At 46.1% G+C, this 22570-nt stretch overlaps 2 protein-coding genes across 5 annotated transcripts; one reads left to right on the top strand and one right to left on the bottom strand.

Moving 5' to 3' along the window:
• The first annotated feature begins 452 nt into the window (after window positions 1-452).
• Window positions 453-17210, top strand: atp2c1 (ATPase secretory pathway Ca2+ transporting 1). 4 transcript variants are annotated; one of them, XM_067237211.1, is made up of 27 exons: window positions 453-500; window positions 5592-5696; window positions 6099-6215; window positions 8205-8294; window positions 8438-8473; window positions 8782-8843; window positions 9147-9255; window positions 9350-9505; window positions 9644-9712; window positions 9829-9904; window positions 10279-10345; window positions 10648-10772; window positions 10984-11081; window positions 11234-11329; window positions 11455-11544; window positions 12221-12325; window positions 12832-12988; window positions 13228-13398; window positions 13533-13630; window positions 13876-13926; window positions 14212-14378; window positions 14508-14576; window positions 14976-15092; window positions 15227-15374; window positions 15550-15645; window positions 15817-15958; window positions 16108-17210. In XM_067237211.1, the coding sequence occupies exons 1-27, from the start codon at window positions 456-458 to the stop codon at window positions 16230-16232; spliced, it is 2787 nt and encodes a 928-aa protein (XP_067093312.1). In that variant the 5' UTR covers window positions 453-455; the 3' UTR covers window positions 16233-17210. The 4 variants fall into 4 exon arrangements, with proteins under 4 accessions (XP_067093312.1, XP_067093315.1, XP_067093314.1 ...); XM_067237213.1 differs by having other exon boundaries at window positions 468-500; window positions 5560-5696; XM_067237212.1 differs by lacking the exon at window positions 453-500 and adding an exon at window positions 526-587.
• A 281-nt stretch (window positions 17211-17491) lies between these two features.
• On the bottom strand, window positions 17492-21772 carry LOC136943768 (single-strand DNA endonuclease ASTE1-like). Its single transcript, XM_067237215.1, has 4 exons — window positions 20484-21772; window positions 20073-20283; window positions 19672-19849; window positions 17492-19059 (listed from the first exon to the last, which is right to left on the bottom strand). The coding sequence occupies exons 1-4, from the start codon at window positions 21747-21749 to the stop codon at window positions 18639-18641; spliced, it is 2076 nt and encodes a 691-aa protein (XP_067093316.1). The 5' UTR covers window positions 21750-21772; the 3' UTR covers window positions 17492-18638.
• Between the last annotated feature and the right edge of the window lie 798 nt (window positions 21773-22570).

The raw sequence follows: 22570 nt of genomic DNA, 5'->3' as shown, positions 1-22570 counted from the left end.
AAAAGAAAACATAAAAAGCATGAAAACCATGTTGCCTGTTCCTAGTGTGCTGAATTAGTTGTATGAAATCTAAATGAAAAAACTATTATTTTCAAAATTATTTTCACGGCTATAACCCACCACTACACGCACGCACACACACACACACACACACACACACACACACACACACACACATTCAAAACTATTCTAACTTCATACTAGATATTACTAATGGTATCAACAAGAATATTAGTAGGCCTAATATTAGTAAAAATTGAAATATCTTCCTTTTATCAAACAGTCAACATGAGTAATTAGTTTGTCTTTTAACACTCCTTTGTTTGTTTTCACTTGGTATCATTTAATTTGATTGCCTTGTTGCTTTGGAAAACAATTTAACATGTGGGCCCCTCCTCATCTGCTCCCGTCCAGTACGTGTTGACCTCATAAACGATCACCAAGGCAGACGTCAAATGACAGAGATTACACGGAAGATGCTGAAGAAACGGGAGCTGCTGGTAAGTTTCCGGATTACTGGACTCCGTTCTCGTAATTGTCAACAGTGATGGCATAGTCGTGTTCGTAGACGTAAAATACATTGGAAGGTAAATGCGCTCACAACAGTAGCCTATTTAGCTAACAGAAGCTTTGATGTTCAAGGACATGATATCATGTCTAGTAGTGGGTGAGTGGGCAACGCAAGACCAGCAACGCGTTATCACTGTAGTGTAGTAGTGCCATCTAGGCTACCCTAGTAGCCTGATTGCTAGCCTAGCTATGGTAGCTATTTCGCGTGCTGTAAGGCAACCTTATTTGCAAGATAGCTATCAAATAACGACTGGCAATCCTGTTGTATTTTGTTTACACACCTTGGTCCTTATCCTGTCATTGGTTACTCCGCTGTTCTGTGCTTAACCACACAAGTCCGTTGTGTAGCCAGCTATTTAGCCTAGCGAATTTTAAAATTGCACTCAGCGCGAGTATTTTCTCATCAGAATTTAGCTGATGCTGACTAGCTAGCGATACTTCATACTGTAAACTAGCTAGCTAACTAGCTTCACAATGTGTCTACTGCCGTCTTCTATAACAATTTGTTTTGCTACGGAGAATTGAGAACAGATTAGCGTTAGCTAGCCTGCATGGATGGCAAGTTTGTTCTACACAGATTTGGTATCCACTTTTTCTGCGACAAGATGTTTGAATTATCCATTGATTTTCTGATACACCAATGAACAAGATAACCAAGAGGTTGATACTTTGATTCAGGCCTGTTTGAATACACTAAGAATATGTCAGTATTAATAGGGAACGCTTACCTGCCCATAATTTTCCTTGAGAAAGGTAGAATTGACAGTGCATTGTGAATTGTGCTTTTTCAGAGAATAACACAACGATAATAACACATGTGTCTACACATTGTTCAAAGGGAGCCCTGTGTTGAGGCTAAGTTTGACAATTGAATGTGTCTAAAGCTGTGCATTCTCCTTATTTCTTGTCCAGGCAGGCAATGTCGCTGTCATTCAGCTGGACATGTAAAGTGTGTGTGTGTCTGATGTCCTCCCTGTGCTTCAGGGCAAGTACAGGTCTAGACTGATGGGTAACATAATGGAGAAATTGTCAGCAAGCACTGGGACAAGGCATGAATACAAATGGTGACTACAATAGTCAGGCAGCACCTTGCCTAGGCTATGCAGTAGGCCTAGTACCTTATCACAATAAGCGCTAAATATTGCCAAGAATTTTCATCTGCTAAGAAATTTTATAATTTTTCAGTTTCTTGGAGGCAGCTGTCATGTTTTGAGATGTTGATCTCAAAACATAAAAAAAAAAAAAGATCTGTAATGGTGTTGGCTTCTCCATTTTTCATTTGATAAAAAGACCCATTGGTCACATACGTTCAGAGACGTAGTAGTGCTCATTAGCAAATACAGGGCGTTTTTATGTTCTGTGTTAATACATTTAAATGCTCAGTAGGCTCGGTCTCAATACTTGACTGGACAGTTGTGTGTTTGCTATGTATGCACGTGTACTTGGCCTAGTGTGGGACAGGCACTGAGTGAACGTGTTTGCTCTTCATGTGTACCTGCTAAGGAGTGGGCGGGCGTAATTTCAATATGTGGCAAACCAAACCTGTCTCTCCAGGCCTGACTCACACTGCCTCTACACAGACTCTTTTTACCAATCCCTATTCAACAGTCACTCTCTTTTTCTCTTTCTTTCTCTCTCTTTAGAAAGCAGCTAGGCTATATGTTTATATGTTTATTAACAATTAACAGTTTATATTAACAGTTATATGTTTCAAATCACTGCATGAAGTCCTCTTAAGATGGATGAAACGATGCCCAGGGTTGCTATTTTGGTCAACCGTCAAAACCGTTGTCTTTGACAAACCTGTCACGGCAGATGTGAAGAACACAGCATTTTCCGGCATGAAGAACAGATGCTGGTGCTGACTGTCTCAGCACAGACAGAACTCACTTAGACTGAACACTGCTAGCCCACAGTGCAGTCTTATTCTTTGTTACACTCAAGAAGAAAGATAATCGGTTAAATAATTAATATAAATCCAAGTACAAAGAGCTTAATGAGCTCTGCTCTTCTGAAAGTATAATATCGAGTGTGGGACTGTTTATCTAATGAACGTTATCCTATTACATTAACATAATCAACCTTCCCCCTAACTAAGTCTGACCCATCATGGTTGAACAACAAACCTCTTCTGAGACATGTTGCATGGTGATTTTATAGACATACTACAGACATTCTACCCTATTAACTTCCTTAACAATCCTGTAAAGTAACATTTTAAAAGTCCATGAGGCAGATTTTATAACACACTTGTTACGGTGCACCTGTGTGATATTAAGAATGACTGGGACCAGTGAATTGTGCAGGTCCTCTTAGCAAAGTCTGTCCACCTGCGAAGTATAAATATCACTCTTTACATTCTCCTTCTGTCTCTGACTCCCTTTTCCTTTGCTTGTCCCTCTCGCTATTCTCTCACATTCTTTTCCTCTTGTGTACTGACATGTCTCTGTGACCAGACCAGATACTGAAAATTTGGAAGTATTTTACTTTGTAAGTACTGAATTGAAGCAGCTAGGGAATCTGTGTAGGAAGTAGGAAGGAGATGTTGTGATGGCTGTTGACCCTCTTCCTTGGCTCTCTCTCATTACCCCTGTTTACCTGAGGGAGAGAGGATCCCGTTCTGTCATAGCAGGTGAGGAGCGCCGCTGGCAGAATCACACCCAACAGTAAATCCATGTTCTTTTATCAGTCAGGGATCAAGGTTCAAGACCAAACACACAACTCTTCCTTCCTTCTTCCTTACGTCCTTCTTCCCTGGAGGCACATGCAGGCAGGCTTATGGTTAAGACCGTACTAAAAGTTTCTTGGCTTGGCATGTTTAGGCTTGTGGGAAACAGCAGCTCTCATTAGTCATTATCAAAGCCACATTTAGACAGTTTTTTTTTTTAGTGTAGCTGAAATGACCTCCATTGAATACTAACCAGAGTTCCTTATTTCTGTATTGTGGGCTGTTGCTTGGTTCAGAGGCTCCTGGCTTCCTACTTGGCTTAGGCTACAACAGCACCCCACTCTCTCCCTGGACTCCATCTATCTGCTGTGGGATCTTAACCACAAACCTCTTATCGCCACGCAAGACCTGCTTAATGTACACTGCCATCAGCCGTGGGCGTATAGGACAGTCCTACGGGGTGGGGAAAAAAGCACACTCCCATTTTCTAATCTCTTTTCTGTGGCAGTACACATTTTGAGGAGGTGATGTTCTGGCTGGTGATTCTGTGCTGCTCAGTGGGGAAACGCGTCTCTCCCCCAGGGCAGTGGCCTTGTTCCTCCGACAAGTCCTTAACCTCATTCACAGAGTTTGACCTGGATCTAATTAGTTTCCAAGACGATGATTAACACTTTGCTTGTTCTGTGTGTAAGGAGAAGAGGGGAAAGAGGGTGTGCAGAGAAAGAGTTGGGAAGGAAAGGAGAGAGTGCGCCTATTTCTAATCTCCCTCTCCTTCTGCGAGCGTCAATCCCAGGGAAAGCCTTGGTTCGTTCGTCAGGCCAGCCTGTCCGGGACATGGAGAGAGAGAGGAGCACTCGAGGAGGAGTGTGATCGGGGTTTAAGCTCTTGTCACTCTTAATCAGAGGGGATCCTCTCAGCCGGACACTCGCTGCCATCTCTTACGCAAGGCGCTTTGTCTCGTCTTAACGGAGAGACCGTAGGAGAGAGCCAGAGAGGGGGACTGGATCCTTAAACGGGAGTCGGGGGGATACTGGCCAAGAAAGTCTCTCTTCAGACAGACCTTCCACAGGGTGACGGGAAGGGTCAGGATCGCAAGTGTGGAGAGCAGGTAGGCTGTCTGCTCACCCGCTCACAGCCTGCTGGCCTGCGCAGGTTAGGAGCAGGGCCTACCGCTCCCTGGGCAGTGCAGCAAATCATCACGATTGCCACATAGCAAAAGTGGAATGTGTGAAGAATTGTTTGATCCTCAGCCTATGGTCATGTACCCTACCATGGGTCGAAGGAGTTTTCAAATATCCTACTTGTTAACATGCAGATTCAGTCTGGTATGATGAGGGTGAGTTGAGGCTTTTTATTTTGGCTAGAGTGTATGAGTGGCTTTTCTTTATCTTAAATATTTTCCTCGGGGTGTAGGTCTGACGATAAGTAATATCATCCATTTTAGGAGGATATACAGTTAGGTCAGCTCTTTGGACTTCATATTGAGAGTTGACAGCAAGATTCCAAACACAAATACCATACTTGAAATGAACTCTAGACCTTTTATCTGCTCCTTGTCAATGAAATAACGAACTCCCATGAGGGAATTACATACACCTGGCCATGGAACAGCTGAGCAGCCAATTGTCCAATTACTTTTGGTCCCTTAAAAAGGGGGGGGCCACATATAAAATGTGTTGTAATTCCTACACCGTTCACCTGATTTGGATGTAAATACCCTGAAATTAAAGCTGAAAGTCTGCACTTAAAGCACATCTTGATTGTTTCATTTCAAATCCATTGTGGTGGTATACAGAGCCAAAATGATGAAAATTGTGTCAATGTCCAAATATTTATGGACCTAACTGTATTCAAGTTATTTCACTTCTGATGAAATTTGGTCATGCAACATGTTGCCTTCTCAGTGTACCAACAGTAGCCTCTACGGTGTAGAGTTAGCTGTCTTCACTCTGGTATGTCATGCTGTTTTTGATTGCATCCCATAATTAGATTGTCCTCCTTTCCAAAGCGTTCTCTCCCTATGGGTTTCCAGGTTTGTCCCTATGGGTTGCCAGGTTTGTCCCTCTGGGTTGCCAGGTTTGTCCCTCTGGGTTGCCATGTCTGAATATGGCACAATGTGGTTGAGTGTAGATTTAGTTACAGACACAGTCCAGTCCAGGTCAGTGGGACATCTGGACTCATGTTTGAACATTAGCAAAGTCAAGATAAATACGATATTTTATTAAAACCAGTCAGTGTTAGTCGGTTATTTGGTGTGCTCTGGGCCTACTTTTCTCAAGGGATTAGTTTTGTATTACATCATGATATTAATATCCCTGAAGTGGATTATTTTCTGTTTTTGTTTGTCTTGCAGCTTTCCCAGAGAGAACCATACAGTGAAGATGAGACCATGGTTCCTGTATTAACCTCAAAGAAAGCCAGTGAACTACCAGTGAACGAAGTTACGTGTGTCTTGCAGGTACGTTTATCATGTCACACAGACTGGTAGAAACACAACACTTAATAGATCCAAAAAGTCTTATCTGAAGATGCACACGAAATGTGCAAAAGTCATGAAATGAATGAAGTGTAGTTCTCTGTGACTCGTGGTTTTTACAATGCCTTTTACAAACATAATCTACCCTCACTGATGACACAGCTTCTCTCTGAGCTTGTTCGATAACAGCTTTATCGCATGTTAATTATCTCACCCATATTGAAGTTGCTAGCATGATAGACACCTGAACCGTGTAGAGCTGGACGGTGTCCACGGTCAAATACAAACAGACAGGTGGTAGGCACAGAGTTCAGTTGAGGTGAACTTTGTTTGGCGTTGGTGTTGATAATGCACTTTAAACAGAGCTTCCTGTCCTCGTGTTAGGCTGACCTGCAGTACGGCCTGTCTAAGAGTGAGGTGACACGTCGCCGTGCCTACCATGGCTGGAACGAGTTTGACATCAATGAAGAGGAACCACTATGGAGGAAGTATATTTGCCAGGTGAGAGACTATGCTATCTATGTTATTTACTCAAATTAGGTATCATAAGTAAGAAAAGGTTAAACGTTTATTTCTTTTTATATTGGTGGAGTACTGGTATAACATTTGAAAGCTGATATTTATCTATTTAAAATGAAGAGTTTGACCAGTCCAATCAAGCAGCACTCGCAATAAATTACTAGCCTGCATTCAAGTTGAATCTAGCCAGTTAGCTGTTATAGCATTCTTCATGGTGGAGTGGTACCAGAGCTGACTTGACATTTCCAGCAATTTTTGTACCAATGCTGCTATCACTGATGGAGGCCTCAGGTTTCAGAAGAAGCGCACACACACAGCAGTGTTTTGTACATGTGAAATATCACAGTTCAGTTCCTCCTCAACCAACTCTCCCCTTCTGCTTTTCTATGACAAGGACAAAAGCTCCCAGTGTCCTCTAGACAGGGGGAGAGGGAGGGGGAGAGGGAGGGAGGAGATCTAGGCTGTTTTGAGCTCAGTGCTTTGTGGCGAGAAGAGAGTTGATAAATATAGCACTGCCACCGGGAGAGGCAGTTTTCTCTCCCTCACGATAAAAGAGAGAGATGGGGGTGCTTTGTTTCTCTCTCTCTCTTTGTCACTGTTCTTCTATTGCCTTTGTTTGGCCCCCTTGACGCCCCTCGCAACTTCTGCTTCAAAGGGAAAAGGAAAAGCATCCAAAGTTAAATACTTTTCAAGGATGTGACTGCAAGTTGCGGTCTCTTGTTGCCTTGGCAACATATTGAAAAAGAGAATGCTGGTTAGCTAATGTCATTATGAACAGTGCCTAATCTTTGGTGTCTGTAGTAACTTTGGTATACTGAGCCCAAAGTTTGTGTGGTCAGGACTGTTGACTGAGGGGCTACTGTGCCCTACATATTTACGGTCCCAGTTTGCCTAAAGCCAAGGTCACACTATACAGCCTTTCTCTAACAGTATGAGAAGGGCCATTCTAGAATGCTGAGTCAGGGTCAGGGGGTCGCTGTAAAGGAGCTTTTCAGATAAAGCCACCCTATCTACTAAGCTCCCCTATCTCCAATGTCTTGTCACCGTGTGGTGTGTGTGTGGCTGGTGGAGGGTAAAGGATACTCTGCCTCTTATCAGTGTTACTCCCTCAACTATCACCCAGCTACCAGCGGCTCGGCCTGGCCTCCCACTCCACAGTGCCCAGCTGGCAGGAGCTGGCGTGGTCTCCACATGACAGGCAGCACCACAAAAAGAATCCGTGCGTGTGTGTCGCACAAAAGAGAGAATGCCGCTGGACACGTCAGCATAATAGCAGGCCTGCATGTTGATGCTGCAGATGTCTCCAGCAGGCCTGTATGGAAACAGGTGGTTGGAAGAGCACTGGTGTTGGATAGGAATCTCCTGTCATCTCGTTTCAAGGCCATCCATCACGGCCCTCATCTTTCCCCTACTGAAGTGATAAATACTGGTGTACTGAAACAGTGCAGTTGGACAATTGACAGTGACGGCCCGGGGATGACCTGGAACACTGTGATTGGATGTTTCTGAGTGCTGCACACCCTGTCTCCTAGCTGTGTTGCCCTCTTGCCTTGTCAAACAGCTCGACAGCGCCGTTGTCTGGCTAATCAGAGGTTACCCCACTAATCTAGCACTGTCATACCCCACAGTGTAAATGGCTGCCCTGTCAGCTCAGCTGCTATTCTGCCTGTTGCCTGCTAGACTATTAAAGAACGTGGTTTTGTCATTGAGACAAATGGTTTCCTTGCTTCTACTTATTCCCAGCTCTGTCCTACTGCTGGGTATATGAGTGTAAATTTACTGCTGTGCGTGTGTGTGTATCTCCTCAGTCCTACTGCTTTGTGTGTGTGTGTGTGTATCTCTCCTCAGTCCTACTGCTGTGTGTGCGTGTGTGTGTGTATATATCTCTCCTCAGTCCTACTGCTGTGCGTGTGTGTGTGCGCGTGTGCGGATCTCTCCCCAGTCTTACTGTGTGTATGTATCTCTCCTCAGTTCAAGGATCCTCTCATCATGCTGCTGCTGGCCTCTGCGGTCATCAGTGTTCTCATGCACCAGTTTGATGACGCCATCAGCATCACAGTGGTAAGAGGACATCCCGTCCACTCGACCGTGGCAACACGACATCCCCGTTGCTCTCTGACGTCTGTGCAAGAAGACACGCATGCATTCCGTGCTGCCGTCTCCGGGTTCTTACATCTCCCTCCATTCCTTCTTTCTGTTGACAGGCCATTATCATCGTTGTGACAGTGGCCTTCGTCCAGGTGAGTGGATCTCGGTTCCCGTCCTGGACGGTGTCCAGTGTAGCGATGATGTGTTCTAAGCTGAGCGAGGAGAAGCACAGCCAGACTGTCTCCTCCATCCAGTGTAGACATCATTGGAAATGCACGAGTGTTCCATCATTGACGAGGACATGAAAAATGAACACATACTCTAGTATTCTTCAGTTGCTGAGAAGTCGATAAGTGTGTGTTTGCATGTGTTCCTCCGCATGCGTGTGTCCGCAGTCAATGTGTGCCTGCATTTGAATATGTTGGCGAGGGTAGCCCTCTGTGTTTCTCTGTCTCTGAAGGAGTACCGCTCCGAGAAGTCCCTGGCAGAGCTGGGGAAGCTGGTGCCTCCAGAATGCCACTGGTCAGAACCTTTTCTCTCTCTCACCCATACCCAGTCTCTCTCTCTCTCTCTCTCTCTCACACCCAGTCTCTCTCACCCATACTCAGTCTCTCTTTCTCAAACATACCCAGTCTCTCTCACCCATCCCCATACCCAGTCTCTCTCTCTCATCCATACCCAGTCTCTCACCCATACCCATACCCAGTCTCTCTCTTTCCCTCATACAGTCTCTCTCTCTCTTTCTCTCTCACACATACATACACAGATGTGTGCTAGTTAAACAACTAGTTCAACTAAAATCCCCCCCCCCCTCCCTTCCCATAGTGTGCGAGAAGGGCACCTGGAGCACCTGCTGGCTCGAGAGCTGGTACCTGGAGACACGGTGTGCTTGACTGTTGGAGAGAGAGTCCCGGCTGACCTTCGCCTCTTTGAGGTACACACACACACACACTTGTGCCCATACAACCCTAACCCCTTCATTAGGTTTCCCGCCTCCAGAGAGTAATCCAAGCCCTTCTGTGTTCCAGGCCACTGACCTATCAGTGGACGAGTCCAGCCTGACGGGAGAGACCGCGCCCTGCTCCAAATCCACCTCCCACCAGCCGTCCGCCCACAACGGTGACATCACCTCCCGTAGCAACGTGGCCTTCATGGGCACCCTGGTGCGGTGCGGCAAGGCCAAGGTAATGTACTGCAACATCCTCCATAGCTGCTGTGGACTGATTTGACTCTGAACAGGATGATCCGCTTCTGAGACAGTTCATCCCTCTGCATTGTATATACATGTTGTCCTAATGGGTTTTTATCCCCCTGTCTCGTAGGGCATCGTCATAGGAACGGGAGAAAATTCCGAATTTGGTGAAGTGTTTAAGATGATGCAAGCAGAAGAGGTAATGGAACACTCATGTTTGAAAAGTTTGAACAGTATTTGGTTGAGTATTGCATTATAAAAAATCAACTTCATTCTGAGGATTAAATGATACCCAATTGTTCTTTTATCAAATAGGCTCCCAAAACACCTTTACAGAAAAGCATGGACCTACTAGGAAAACAGCTCTCTCTCTATTCGTTTGGAATAATAGGTAGTGTACACTTGTCTGTTATATCACCTATCAATCCTGTTTTTCATGTTTCAGGTTAGCATGGCTAACATGCTGCTGTGTTTCAGGTTAGCATGGCTAACATGCTGCTGTGTTTCAGGTTAGCATGGCTAACATGCTGCTGTGTTTCAGGTTAGCATGTCTAACATGCTGCTGTGTTTCAGGTTAGCATGGCTAACATGCTGCTGTGTTTCAGGTTAGAATGGCTAACATGCTGCTGTGTTTCAGGTTAGCATGGCTAACATGCTGCTGTGTTTCAGGTTAGCATGGCTAACATGCTGCTGTGTTTCAGGTTAGCATGGCTAACATGCTGCTGTGTTTCAGGTTAGCATGGCTAACATGCTGCTGTGTTTCAGGGGTGATCATGCTGGTTGGCTGGCTCCAGGGGAAACGCATCTTAGACATGTTCACCATCGGCGTCAGGTAAGCCGTGTACTGATTTGTGTTCCTGTCATGATCTCGTGTACCACAGTGTATTTCTGGTCTGTCGTCCGGTTGTGTGTCGTTTTGACCTTGTGTGGCCATCTGACTGGGCCTAATCACGGGAGTTCTAAGGAGATTACATGGCTGTTATCACAACTCCTGACATGGTTCCAAGTCGCCTGCATAGCTGAGCTCATGTTCAGCCAGAGCAGTGTAATGTCTGGTTCCCTCCATTAGGTTGGCCTCTTCCTGTGTGATTTCATAAGCACTTTCCCTCCCCCCTCTCTCCCCACCACCCCCAGCCTGGCGGTGGCAGCCATCCCAGAGGGCCTGCCCATCGTAGTGACGGTCACACTGGCGCTGGGCGTGATGAGGATGGTGAAGAAGCGGGCCATCATCAAGAAGCTGCCCATCGTGGAGACGCTAGGTGAGATACATATAGGTTGTGTGTGTGTGTCTGAGACAGTGTCAGTCAACCCAATACCTTAAAGTATTCGTTTGTCACTCTATCGTATTTAGTTTTCGTCGCACTCGGCTTTTTTCGAATATAAAGGTTTTCCATTTGGATGCAGGAGAGGATTTCCGGTGCATTCTAAACGTGCGTCTTTTGCTCTCCTCGTCCTCACCGTACCCTTTAGGCTGCTGCAACGTCATCTGCTCTGACAAGACCGGGACTCTGACCAAAAACGAGATGACGGTCACTCACCTGTTTACATCGGACGGACTCCACGCCGAGGTGGGGGAGGAGCTCTCACAAGCTCGGTTTGGACCTGACCCGGCATGTGTAGCTGGGCTACGCTGACCGTGGGTCTGGTTCGTTGTTGAAGGTTCTGAACCTGGCCTGGGGCATTTTGTGATTTGGATGTCCTCCGTCTTCTCCTGTCACAGGTGACGGGGGTGGGATACAACGGAGCAGGAGAGGTGCTGCTGGACGGGGAGGTCGTGCATGGCTTCTCCAACCCTTCCCTCAGCAGAGTGGTGGAGGTGAGTGAGCCCGGCCGCGAGTTCCTAATCTGCTGTCATCGGTCTGCACTGCTGCAGACAACGGGGTCACATGCTCTATCTCGCTGTCTCTAAACTCGCGTGCTTGTGTCTCCTTGTCCTGGTAGGCTGGTTGCATATGTAACGACTCAGTCATCCGAAACAACACACTCATGGGACGCCCCACCGAGGGAGCACTCGTCGCTCTCGCCATGAAGGTACTTTCAATGAATAAAAAACGTACAAATATTTGACACTGGAACAGTTCCACGAATACAACAAACAAGGCTTGTCTCTCAGTCTCAAATTTCCCTGAATACATCAAGGTGGAGACTTTCCCACCGCACTTTGTGAGGATGTGTTGTTCACAAGACTAGACGCCCTTGTGTGCCTCACCTGGACGACTGGCTGGTGTCTTTGTTAAAGCACCAAGCACACCTGTGAACCCCAAGCACAGTTCATTCTGGGAACAAACCGGATCTCCTGTGTGCTGTCTGGGGAGTGGCTGTGGAGCTGGCACTATGACAACAGGCTCTAAATCTCTTCACACCAGGAGATTGGAGCCTTCTAGGAATAATAGGACAGGAGATTTTCCTTCATTCGATTGTACAGTGCTGTGTGGAACAAAGTCTCTCTGTGGAATTTATTGCAACATTGTTACAGATAACTCGGGGCACTGGCACAGGTCTCTCTATTCATATTTCATAGGTAATACCTAGTTCCTGAAAGGTCCTGAAAGGTCCTGAAAGGAGAGTTAGTGCTGAGTCATGGATAGGCGTGTGTTTGTGTTTTTTTTTTTTTTTGTGTAATTTGATTTACCTTTACACCCGTTTGCCAAGGATTTAGGTCTTTAAGTGTGGATCAAGTGTGCCTGTGTGCGTGCTTCCCTTGCAGATGGGTCTGGAGGGTCTCCAGCAGGAGTACGTTCGTGTAGAAGAGCACCCGTTCAGCTCGGAACAGAAGTGGATGGCCGTGCGCTGTGTCCACCGCACGCAGCAGGTCAGCACACCAGACACCTCCGAGCTGGAGGACCGCGCAACTCCTCACCCCGAAATATGCAACGTGATACCTTGGCAGAACGGGTTGATCCTTAAGATACATGGCACATAGAAAAGTGACAGCATGTGTTGCTTCCTTGTTGTGAAACACCGTAGCAGCTGTTTCCCCCTTCTTATCTTCGACTTTGTGAGGTTGTTTGGCCCGTATTGTAGGTATTTGTGGTCTTCTCGTTGCTGTGCAGCAGAGAGCAGGATCTGCTCTTGGTCTACCTCTCTGAGGGCCTGAGCTCTACAGTCATGGGGTCAGACTAAGCCCAATAGGTCAGAGTAGAGCCCACTAGGTCAGACTAGATCACAGTAGATCATCCTAGATCAAGTGGCCTAGGTGTTGCCTTGAGGTGCGCAGGCATGGGTAGGGTTAGGGGTCGTATGCTAGGGCACTGTGTTCCCTTAGGATGGACTAGGGGTATACTTCACATGGTTCGGGCATCCTCTGTGTTTCCTCAGGACAAGCCAGGTGTGTACTACCTGAAGGGGGCTTACGAGCAGGTTATCCGCCATTGCAGCAGCTACAACAGCAGAGGCGCCACGCTGCCCCTGACCAACCAGCAGAAGGAGCTCTACCAGCAACAGACGAGCTACATGGGTACAGCTGGGCTCCGAGGTAAACCGCCGGTGCTCCCTTGTCCAAAACACTTTGCAGTTGTCCAACCGAGAAGGATGGAGCACAGGATTGGTTACCCTACAATAGCTATGTTTACACACGTCTGATCCTTCCAGCTCTGATACTAGGAAGGACTCACCCAATGGATTCTGTGTATTCTGTGTCCTGTTTGGTTAATCTGCTTCTGGGAATGTGTGAAAGGGCTGTAGAGGTCTGATGACTGTGTGTGTCTGGTGCAGTACTGGCATTTGCCTCGGGGGCAGAGCTGGGCAGTCTGGCATTCCTGGGGCTGGTGGGCATCATTGACCCGCCCAGGTCAGGGGTCAAGGAGGCGGTGGGCACGCTCATCAGCTCTGGCGTGGCCGTCAAGATGGTCACCGGGGACTCCCAGGAGACCGCTGTCGCCATAGGTGTGTGTTTGTGTTGTCTTTCTGTCTGTCTCTGTTTCTGACCCTTTTCTGCTCATAGGGTCTTAGAAAATATTTGAAAATGTGTGAATTAAATGAGCATTAAAGTGTGTGTGTGTGTGTGTGTGTGTCCTCAGCCAGTCGACTGGGCCTGTACACTAAGGGCTCTCAGTCCCTGTCTGGAGAGGAGGTGGACCAGATGGACCTCCAGCAGCTCTCTCAGATCGTCCCACGGGTAAGTGTGCGCACACACACACAGCTTATTGCACAACGTATTGTTCTGGCTGCGCTGGGGTATGGACCACCCTTTCCTGAGTCAGACAAGCAGCAAAGTTGTGGATATGCTGATGCTGTGTCCATTGTGATCAAAGAGTATCCGATATGTTGATTCTGTGTCCATGGTGATGTGCCATGTCCATAGTGGTATTGCTCAGTCAGGGTGCTGGTGACAGCATGGTGCTCTCTGTTCTCTCCTAACAGATAGTGGTGTTCTTCAGAGCCAGCCCCAGACACAAGCTGAAGATAGTCAAGGTAAGAGACCTGGGGGGCCTGCCTCTGGGGGGCCTGCCTCTGGGGGGCCTGCCTCTGGGGGGCCTGCTTGTGGGGGCCTCAGACTCACAGCATGTGGGTGAGACCCAAGGAAGTTCATACTGAGGACATAAATAGTCTGACATGGTCTGTTGAGTAGCACTTCCCATAGCCAGAGATTTTACAACTGTCGCAAGTTACTGAGTTCTGGGGAAGTTTTAGTAGTAGGCCTTACAGTATTATTAAAACATCTCTCTTTGTCTCCCCTCCTGCTCCCTGCCCCTCCAGTCTCTTCAGAACATCGGGGCGGTGGTTGCCATGACCGGTGACGGTGTGAACGACGCGGTGGCGTTGAAGGCGGCGGACATCGGTGTGGCCATGGGCCAGACGGGCACCGACGTCTGCAAGGAGGCGGCCGACATGATCCTGGTGGACGACGACTTCCAGACCATCATGTGTGTAACCCCCCCTCCAGTCTCCCCCTCCCTCCTTTCAGAGCTCATTAAATCCAGCGTAAATGTGTCCTGTGGTCCGCCATGTCTCTGCTCAGTCATGTGAGGGCGTCTCTGTTTGGCCGCCCACAGGTCTGCCATTGAGGAAGGGAAAGGGATTTACAACAACATCAAGAACTTTGTCCGTTTCCAGCTGAGCACGTGAGTTCTCTTTTCGAAAGCAGCTCTGTTTTTGTCTCAAACGCGTCTACATAGAATGCGGAAAGATCAAAAGGTTGATCTTTTATCATTATTTCTTTAGAAACTAGTTATAAACTTCCCTTTTCCAACATTTCTGTTACATGGCCAGTCCTCTTCAAATGCTGGAGGATATCTCCCCAGCTAAACATGCTCACATGGTCTTTGAGCAGCTTGTAATGCACTTTTGTCATTAGTATAACTCGGCTTCCCTTTGAGCAAATCGGTCTATATTTGAACGAGCAGCATTGTTCTTTTAGAACTAGTATCAAGTGCGCTCAAAGAAGTTGGTCTTCCCGTGGAGAGGAAACCGGATCCTCTGGCCTCTCAGCAGCTCATGTCCCTTCCTACGTGCTCTCTCAGGAGTATCGCTGCTCTCACGCTGATCTCCCTGGCAACGCTGATGAACTTCCCCAACCCTCTGAACGCCATGCAGATCCTGTGGATCAACATCATCATGGACGGACCTCCAGCTCAGAGGTAGCCTAGGGGATTCTGGGACCTAAGGGAGGGGGGGGGGGGGGGAAGGGGGGGAGGTTGAACATCATCTTTGAGTCGGATACGATTCAGTCGAGATGCCCTGCTTTCTAATATGTGCTTCCTGTCCCTCCCAGTTTGGGCGTGGAGCCCGTGGACAAAGACGTGATCCGGAAGCCTCCGAGGAACGTGCGAGACAGCATCATCACACGCAGCCTCCTCGTCAAGGTGCTGGTGTCTGCTCTCATCATCGTGTGCGGAACCCTGTTCGTCTTCTGGAGAGAGGTAACCGTGGCGCCGGGAGCTATAGACACGGTTCTGATCTGTTGCTATGTTACTACTAACCCAGACAATCTTGCCTATGTCGTGTTTCCTCAAAGCGCTGCTCCACTCACCCCAGACCCTAACCTAATGTGTGTCCGTGTGATTGGTTCTCTGCTGCGTCCTCCTCCTCTCCCAGCTCCGGGACAACGAGATCACGCCTCGCGACACCACCATGACGTTCACCTGCTTCGTGTTCTTCGACATGTTCAACGCTCTCAGCTCGCGTTCCCAGGTGGGTCCTGAGCTAGCAGTTATTAGATGGAACGGTTTAGTCTCTTGGTCTCAAAGACCTTGAACCCTGACCAGCCCAGAAACTGTGCTGTCCTGGCTCCCTGTGTGTCGGAGCAGTCTCTAACCCTAACCCTGCAACACATCTGCTAACCTGGTCTTTAATCCCTGTCAGACTCGGATGGTGCATGAGCTGGGGCTGTGCAGTAACCGGATGTTCTGCTACGCTGTGCTGGGCTCCATCATGGGCCAGCTGCTGGTCATTTACTTCCCCCCGCTCCAGAGCGTCTTTCAGACGGAGAGCCTCAGTGTGTTGGGTGAGTACCGCCCCCATGTGGCCTTCTACACGAACTACACCCTGAACTGAGCCGTCCGCGCTCTATCTTTTATTGGACCGATGCGCTTGCTGGCAGTGAGAGCTGCAGTCGTTTGAAACACTAACCGTCTCCGTGATGTTGCTCCTCAGACCTGCTGTTCCTGGTGGCGCTGACCTCGTCCGTGTGCGTGGTCTCGGAGGCCATCAAGTTGATGGAGCGGTGGCGGGGGGGCGAGCGGCTGACCCAGGCCTCAGACTCCTTCCATGAAGTATGACGCACGCTCCACAGCGGAGGGGAGGCGCTAACTGACAGTGATTGGGGGGGGGGGGGGGTTGGACAGAGACTGGCAGTTTTTTGTCACAGTTTAAAATTAAAGTGATAAATTCCCCCTCCCAATCCTCATTCCAGAAGGATCTTTTGGACTGTTGCTTTCGGACTCTACCCTCCTCCAGACCAGGGGTCCGACCTTTATTTATCCCACACTGTAAACAGTTCATGCAGCACCTTCTCATGTCTGGGACTTTAGCATCCGAGGCAACATCCGGGACTTCTCGTAGATCAGCTGCTCATGTCTAGGTACCGAGACTGCAGGAGGAAGACTTCCTCTGCGTGGAGCGTCTACACATGCCTTGTGGGTTTCATGATGTTAAGTGGTTTCCCACTAGTTTCTTCTCTTCCTCGTATCACCTTGCCTTCAGCAGTTGGTGGGCGACCACAGCTTAACAGAGTCAGGGATATGACTTTCTACATTCCCTCTTTTCATGCTCTAACAATCTCTATCATGGATACGTGTGTCACTCTGATTAAAGCTTGAAATGTGTGCAATCCTTTTTTTTATGTTTTTGGTTTGGTGTAGACTTGAGTCAGAGTTGACCACTATAAATTGTTATTTGTTGTTAAATATACTGGATTTTTCTGGAGATTTAATAGACTTGGTTTTAAATAATGTTGATTATTCTTATTTGTTTTCTATTTTTCAAGTGTTCCCTGGAGGCACACATGGTTCTTATTCCCTTACATTAGAATCCCAAGGATTTGTTTTGGTTTTTGTATCGTGAACATCTGCTGGATTCACCATGGAACCAGTTCTTTGATCAGAGCTGTTTCTTCTGTAAAGTGTCAGCTCAGCATCTCCTGTGAAGTGTCAGGCTGGTTCAAATGTTCTAACACTAATACAGACCAGTATTTGCGTGAGTGCAGTTTCCACAGTCCTAATGCTGATTCCCCCAAATAAATACAGCCATGTTTTTCATGATGTCTGGTTTCAATGAATGACTGAATACAAATGTTACTCTAGATTCAGCAACATAGTTTCTATGTTGTGGAACTAGCTCCGTCAGTGATATTTGAACATTGATATTTGGCACTGTTAAACATAGTGATGTGGACTATACATCCAATATGTCAAACCTTCTGTTTGAGCCAGCTAAGGTCTTCTGTCTGTCAGTCTGTGTGGAACGCTGGTCTGTGTTCTCATCGCCAAGAACCCTGTCTATGTTCTGTTCGCCCACCGTTTACTGTCTGTCTTGGATGCATCTTACTTTCTTTTTCCATATTTGGGAATGTACTTTTGCTCAGTGGGTATGGAGAAAGTTTGTAAAGACCTGTACAGTCCACACTGTAATGTAAGTGCAAATCTATTGGTCTTAGTGACATTTATATGCACTCATATATATGCTGTTGGTAACTATTGCTCACTGTATCTCATCTGATTTCGGAGTATGTATTGGAGGCCCTTATTGATGATCCCAAGTTTATTACATTCTCAGGCTTCTTTTAGGAGTTGTCCCTTTTTGGGAGGCAGCCTGTCAGTCTTAGTCGCTGTCAGATCACCAAAGTCTGCAAGAATTAACACATTTAGCTCCAAAATGAACATTACAACCCCTGAATTTTATGTTTTCAATGTACCTTTGTTATTTATTTTCTCGTTGTAAATCATCCAGTTGTTGATTTGGCTTTGTGAATTTTTCCCGTTGGCAAGGCAACAACAAATTCCCCCTGGCCAGTAGAGCACCTAACCTGAACACTTAACACCCGAAGCATATAAATCGCGAGCTATTTAAATAAATACTCTTTTTCTAATACATCTTTTGCTCTTTTTTTTATTTCCTCTTGGTGTGTGTGTGTGTGTGGAAAGTAGAAATTAGCGATGGCGTTGGTCTCATGCAGTTTGGGAAAGAAACATTCATGTTTTCTTTCATTTTCTTCCGTTTTTGTTTTATTCTTTATTTATGAGTTGTGAGTGTTGCACAGCAGAAACCAGTGCTCTGTGATGACGGTATGAAAATAATTATATATTAAAATGTTTTATAAATCTTTGAAATGTCTGGCTGTCTGATTATTCTCTCATTTCACAATCTGTTCTTGATTTCAGATCTATTCTTGTTCTCAAAAATTACACATTGTGTGGTTATATGCACACAGGTTTGTTTAGAGGACATTGGTCCATCTTTGGATTTGGCTAACTTATCAAAACAGTTTAGTTTTTTGCACAATTTAAATCAATACATTAAATGTGAAAACATGTTAATTACATTTACAATAGCATACAATGGTCAGAGGAACACAAATAAACATTTTAAATTGAGTAGATTTACAAAAACACTTGGAAGTCCCTTATTTATAATTATAATAATTTGTAATAATTTATATTTTGAAGAGTTGGAATATAAAGGTATTCTCAGATCCAGCCTTTCTTGTCCCGGAGCTTTGACAATTCTGGGTTCGGAGTTTTCTGGGCCCTGAGCTTGGTCTTGTGCCGAGTTTTCAATGAGACGACCCAGCCCGGGTCTTCTGCAGGAGTGTCCTTTATCTTCATCTCTCTCCAGGTATCCTCCTCTTCCTCCTGCTCCAGCTGCATCACCAGCCTCTTCAGATTGGCTGTGAGGTCATACATTGGTTCCCGTGGCAATGTCCTGCCCCGAGCTACAACTCTGGTTGTCGTGGAGATGATGGATCTACAGTCCTGGGAGAGGGGCACAGTGTCCAGGAGGGCCTTGTACAGCTGCCTAGCGATGGGGCCTCCAGCCAGGATAAACTCCGGGCTCGCCCCTCTTCTCAGTTCAACCACTAGGGGGTGCACAAGAGTGCCCTTGTACAGCCTGGTCAACAACAGAGACAATGTTAGTGCTAACACTAGTTCAAGTTCAAGTCTTTTATTGTCAGATGAACAGATCAACACAAGGTCAGACTGGACACTGAAATTATTGGGACAAGACAACACAAAGCAACCTGGCATAACATAACATATAAGTACCCAGAACATAGATTACATCTATGATAATAGATTACATCTATGATAAGATCGAATATAATACACCTCCTAAATATACAAATTAATATACAATATACAAGAAAGTATACTTAACCTCTAATACAAATAACAATCTATACTAACCTTATAAATCTATACTAACCTAAAGACAAGTGGGGTACAATTAGTGCAATATTGCAGATAGTGCAAACAGTAGCTGAAGGAAAAGTTTAACTGTACAAACACAGTGCCTTTGTTGAAGAACAAATCCACTTTTCTACAGTCATAAACCCAACATTCACTGTTTAGTTTGGTTATACATATACGCAAGTTGTTATAATATCATCATAATATTTGACTATAATGAGAAGAACCTTTGTTAATGATATGCTTAATCACATGATAAAAGTCCAATTTGAGTGCAAAGGTCCCATCAGTTATAGTTAGGTTTTCAGTTTACCTTGCACATTCTGTCTCCACTAGGGGGAAGCATAGCAGCTGATTCAAGTTGAGGCTGTCTTTAAAGCAGGCCTGCCATTGGCTGTAGGCATGGGCCACATCCAGGTCCAGCTTCCATGTACATCTCTGGACTATTCCTTCAAACCTCTGCAGCACCAGACTCTCACTCTTCGAGATCCCTGATACATACACAGGAAGGAGTTATCACCCACAGTTGAGCAATCAGGGCTAACAAAGCTCAAACATGGCTCTGCTGGTTTTAGCTACCTAAGCAAAAAGCGTTTAGTCTGCATCCCCTGATAAACCTGATTACAACATTCCAGTGTGTGTGTGTGTGTGTGTGTGTGTGTGTGTGTGTGTGTGTGTGTGTGTGTGTGTGTGTGTGTGTTTCAGTGTCCCCACCTCTGTTCTTCTTCTTCTGTCTGCAGAGTTCTCCATAGACCATGCCCAGGAGCAGGGCCTGCAGGAGGGGCAGGTCAGGGGGAGGGTCTGCGTGTCTCATCCAATAGCAGGTGACGCTTACAGGCAGACGCAGGTGAGGCGGGATGCCAGTCAGAGACTGAGTCACTCCCAGGGTCTCTAACATCACCGTCAGACGATCTTGGAGGTGGGCCTGCAGGACGGAGAGGAGAGCTAGACTGAAGCCTTTGGCTCAAAAAATACTGTAACCTGGGTTACAACAGGTTTGGAGTCTATTTCAAATTTACTCAGTCAATTAAGCTGAAGTTTGTTTTAATCATCAGTCTTTCAAAATCCTTTCAATCTTTTAGACAAGTACTGAAATGTTGCATCATATATATATATATATTTTACCTTATCCAGAGTGTCCAGCTGCAGCTTTTGTACAGGCCCGCTGAGGATAGGCTTGATCATGTGACTAATCAGATTCAGGCCATCTCTGTCATACTCCTCAACCATACACTGTCCCGTCTCCATCGAAGCAGGGGATCTCCCACCCAGTAGCAGCCCGTACAATATCTGCCGTATGGGCCTTGAGGTGATTTTTCCACTGGGTAAGCTGATGTCCTCTACCTGGGAACTCTGTACCACCCTTCTAAAGAGTATAACGTCAATGACGTCCGAGAAGAGCTTCCCCTGCGTCAGGGATAGGAGGGCCCAGTCTGGCAACACCTTCACAGGCTCTGGAATATTGGAAGGTGGGGTCCCGTTCCTGAAGAACTCCCCCAATGAGCTAGGAGATAGTTTGTACTCTTCCATGCTCAACATGAAGGCTTGTTCTGTTTGTTTCGTTTTCACCCTATCACCGTCATCCATTAACTTGAGCACAGCGTTCAAGGCATTCTTTTTATCTTTTAAACTACCTAACCAGTGCAGCAAGCCGTCGAGCTTAGCAAATCTCCCACTCAGCTCCGAGTATTCAGCCCATTTTACGGACAAGCCCCGGCTGGCGAGATTGACATAATCGTTTCCTGCAATGGAGGCAAAAACTGGTAGTAGAGACTGGTTGATATTGAACCAAGAGCAGAATCTTTCTTGAGTGAAGAGTTTGGCAGGAATACCCGTCTTCAAGCCCCCTTGCTTCCACTTGAAATGTGAGATGGGTAAAAATCCTGCTGGGACGTTGAATATGTAGAAGTCGCTGTCATTGGAGAGCACAGGGCAGTTCCACTCCCTTGCCAGTGAGGCTATTTCTCTGTCTGCTTCAGCGATGCTCTTTGCAAAAGGTACTTTCAATCTGGTGAGGACCTGTGAGAACACACGTTTAATGATGAGTGGCAAGACATTACCTCTGCGTCCCACTGACACGTCGTGAGCTTTGTGAATCTTTTCTTCAGCTCGTTGTTTCAGAGTCTCAAACTTCTTGTCTGTGTAGTCAGACCCACCATCAACAACAACATAGGGTTCAATCCCATTTTCTCTCAGAGCCTTGATAAACCCACAGATGAGACCCTCGAAAGAATCATAGTCTCCCCCGTGACTCTGGTCCAGTTGTTCATCAAAATAAAGTAAGTAGTACAGATTACAGCCATCGATTACCAGTTTGTTGTTCTTGAAGGAAACATCTTGTAAAATGTGTCCATTGTCATCCACTAAACTGGTCAGTCCTCTGACACCCATGATGTGTTCTCTGTCTTTCTCAGTTGAGATCCTCTTCCAAATGTCATGAGTACACTCGAATTTATAGGGCTAGAGATACGGTCACTTTTCCTTAAGTTTCGTTTTTCTTACATCACTCATGATTCTCAACAACCCCTCCCAGTGTTTTGTTTTGGGGAAACAAATGCTTGCCAATTTCTATTTCATGCTGCATTACAACATTAGCCTTAACGTAATGCAGTCTACATACCAAACGTTGTACCCATATTAGGCCTAGAAATATAGCCATATCAACCTGGCTGAATGTGACGTCTGATATATATATTGACAGTATTGAGAGTTTGGGGTTAGTACTTGTGGTAATGACGTAGATAAACAATAACACGATAATTTATTAATGTATCGTTGTTCTGAGACAGACACATATCACAGTTTCATAAATTACATTTGTCATACACAACAGGTAGCATATAGCTTAACCAATATAAAAAAATATTACAAAATCCCCAAACGTTTTTGAGAGAACACTGTATGTGCATGTTTCGGCGTAATCAAATACCATAATAGCCTACCTATGCTATTGGGTGGATATATCTCTCTCTCTAATATAAGTCTATATATTTCTCTCTATATATATGAATATCTACGTGTGTGTGTGTGCGTGCGTGTTTTCAGAGGTAACGCATGTCTTTCGTTTCTGCAACTTCAGGACCGAAAACGAAACAGTGTTGCTTCAGATCAGCTGATAACATTATGTAAGGGATAGGTTTGCCCATGCGCACAGAGTACTGCTATGGATGTGGGGCCGGAAGCATCAAACATGTGGACAGCAGTCACTGATC

Source organism: Osmerus mordax, chromosome 6 (genome assembly GCF_038355195.1).
Source record: "Osmerus mordax isolate fOsmMor3 chromosome 6, fOsmMor3.pri, whole genome shotgun sequence".
NCBI lineage: Eukaryota > Metazoa > Chordata > Actinopteri > Osmeriformes > Osmeridae > Osmerus > Osmerus mordax.
The sequence above is the reverse complement of the archived record's forward strand: the minus strand, read 5'-3'. Positions and strand labels throughout refer to the sequence as shown.

Excerpts from the sequence above, each read along its gene's own strand:
- atp2c1 (XM_067237211.1), top strand. The coding sequence starts at position 456 with ATGACAGAGATTACACGGAAGATGCTGAAGAAACGGGAGCTGCTG. Across the intron at positions 11,545-12,220 it reads TCGTCGCTCTCGCCATGAAG|ATGGGTCTGGAGGGTCTCCA; the intron begins GTACTTTCAATG and ends CTTCCCTTGCAG. Across the intron at positions 13,927-14,211 it reads ACAAGCTGAAGATAGTCAAG|TCTCTTCAGAACATCGGGGC; the intron begins GTAAGAGACCTG and ends CTGCCCCTCCAG.
- LOC136943768 (XM_067237215.1), bottom strand. The coding sequence starts at position 21,749 with ATGGGTGTCAGAGGACTGACCAGTTTAGTGGATGACAATGGACACATT. Across the intron at positions 19,850-20,072 it reads ACAGAAGAAGAAGAACAGAG|GGATCTCGAAGAGTGAGAGT; the intron begins GTGGGGACACTG and ends TGTATGTATCAG. Across the intron at positions 19,060-19,671 it reads GTGGAGACAGAATGTGCAAG|GCTGTACAAGGGCACTCTTG; the intron begins GTAAACTGAAAA and ends GTTGTTGACCAG.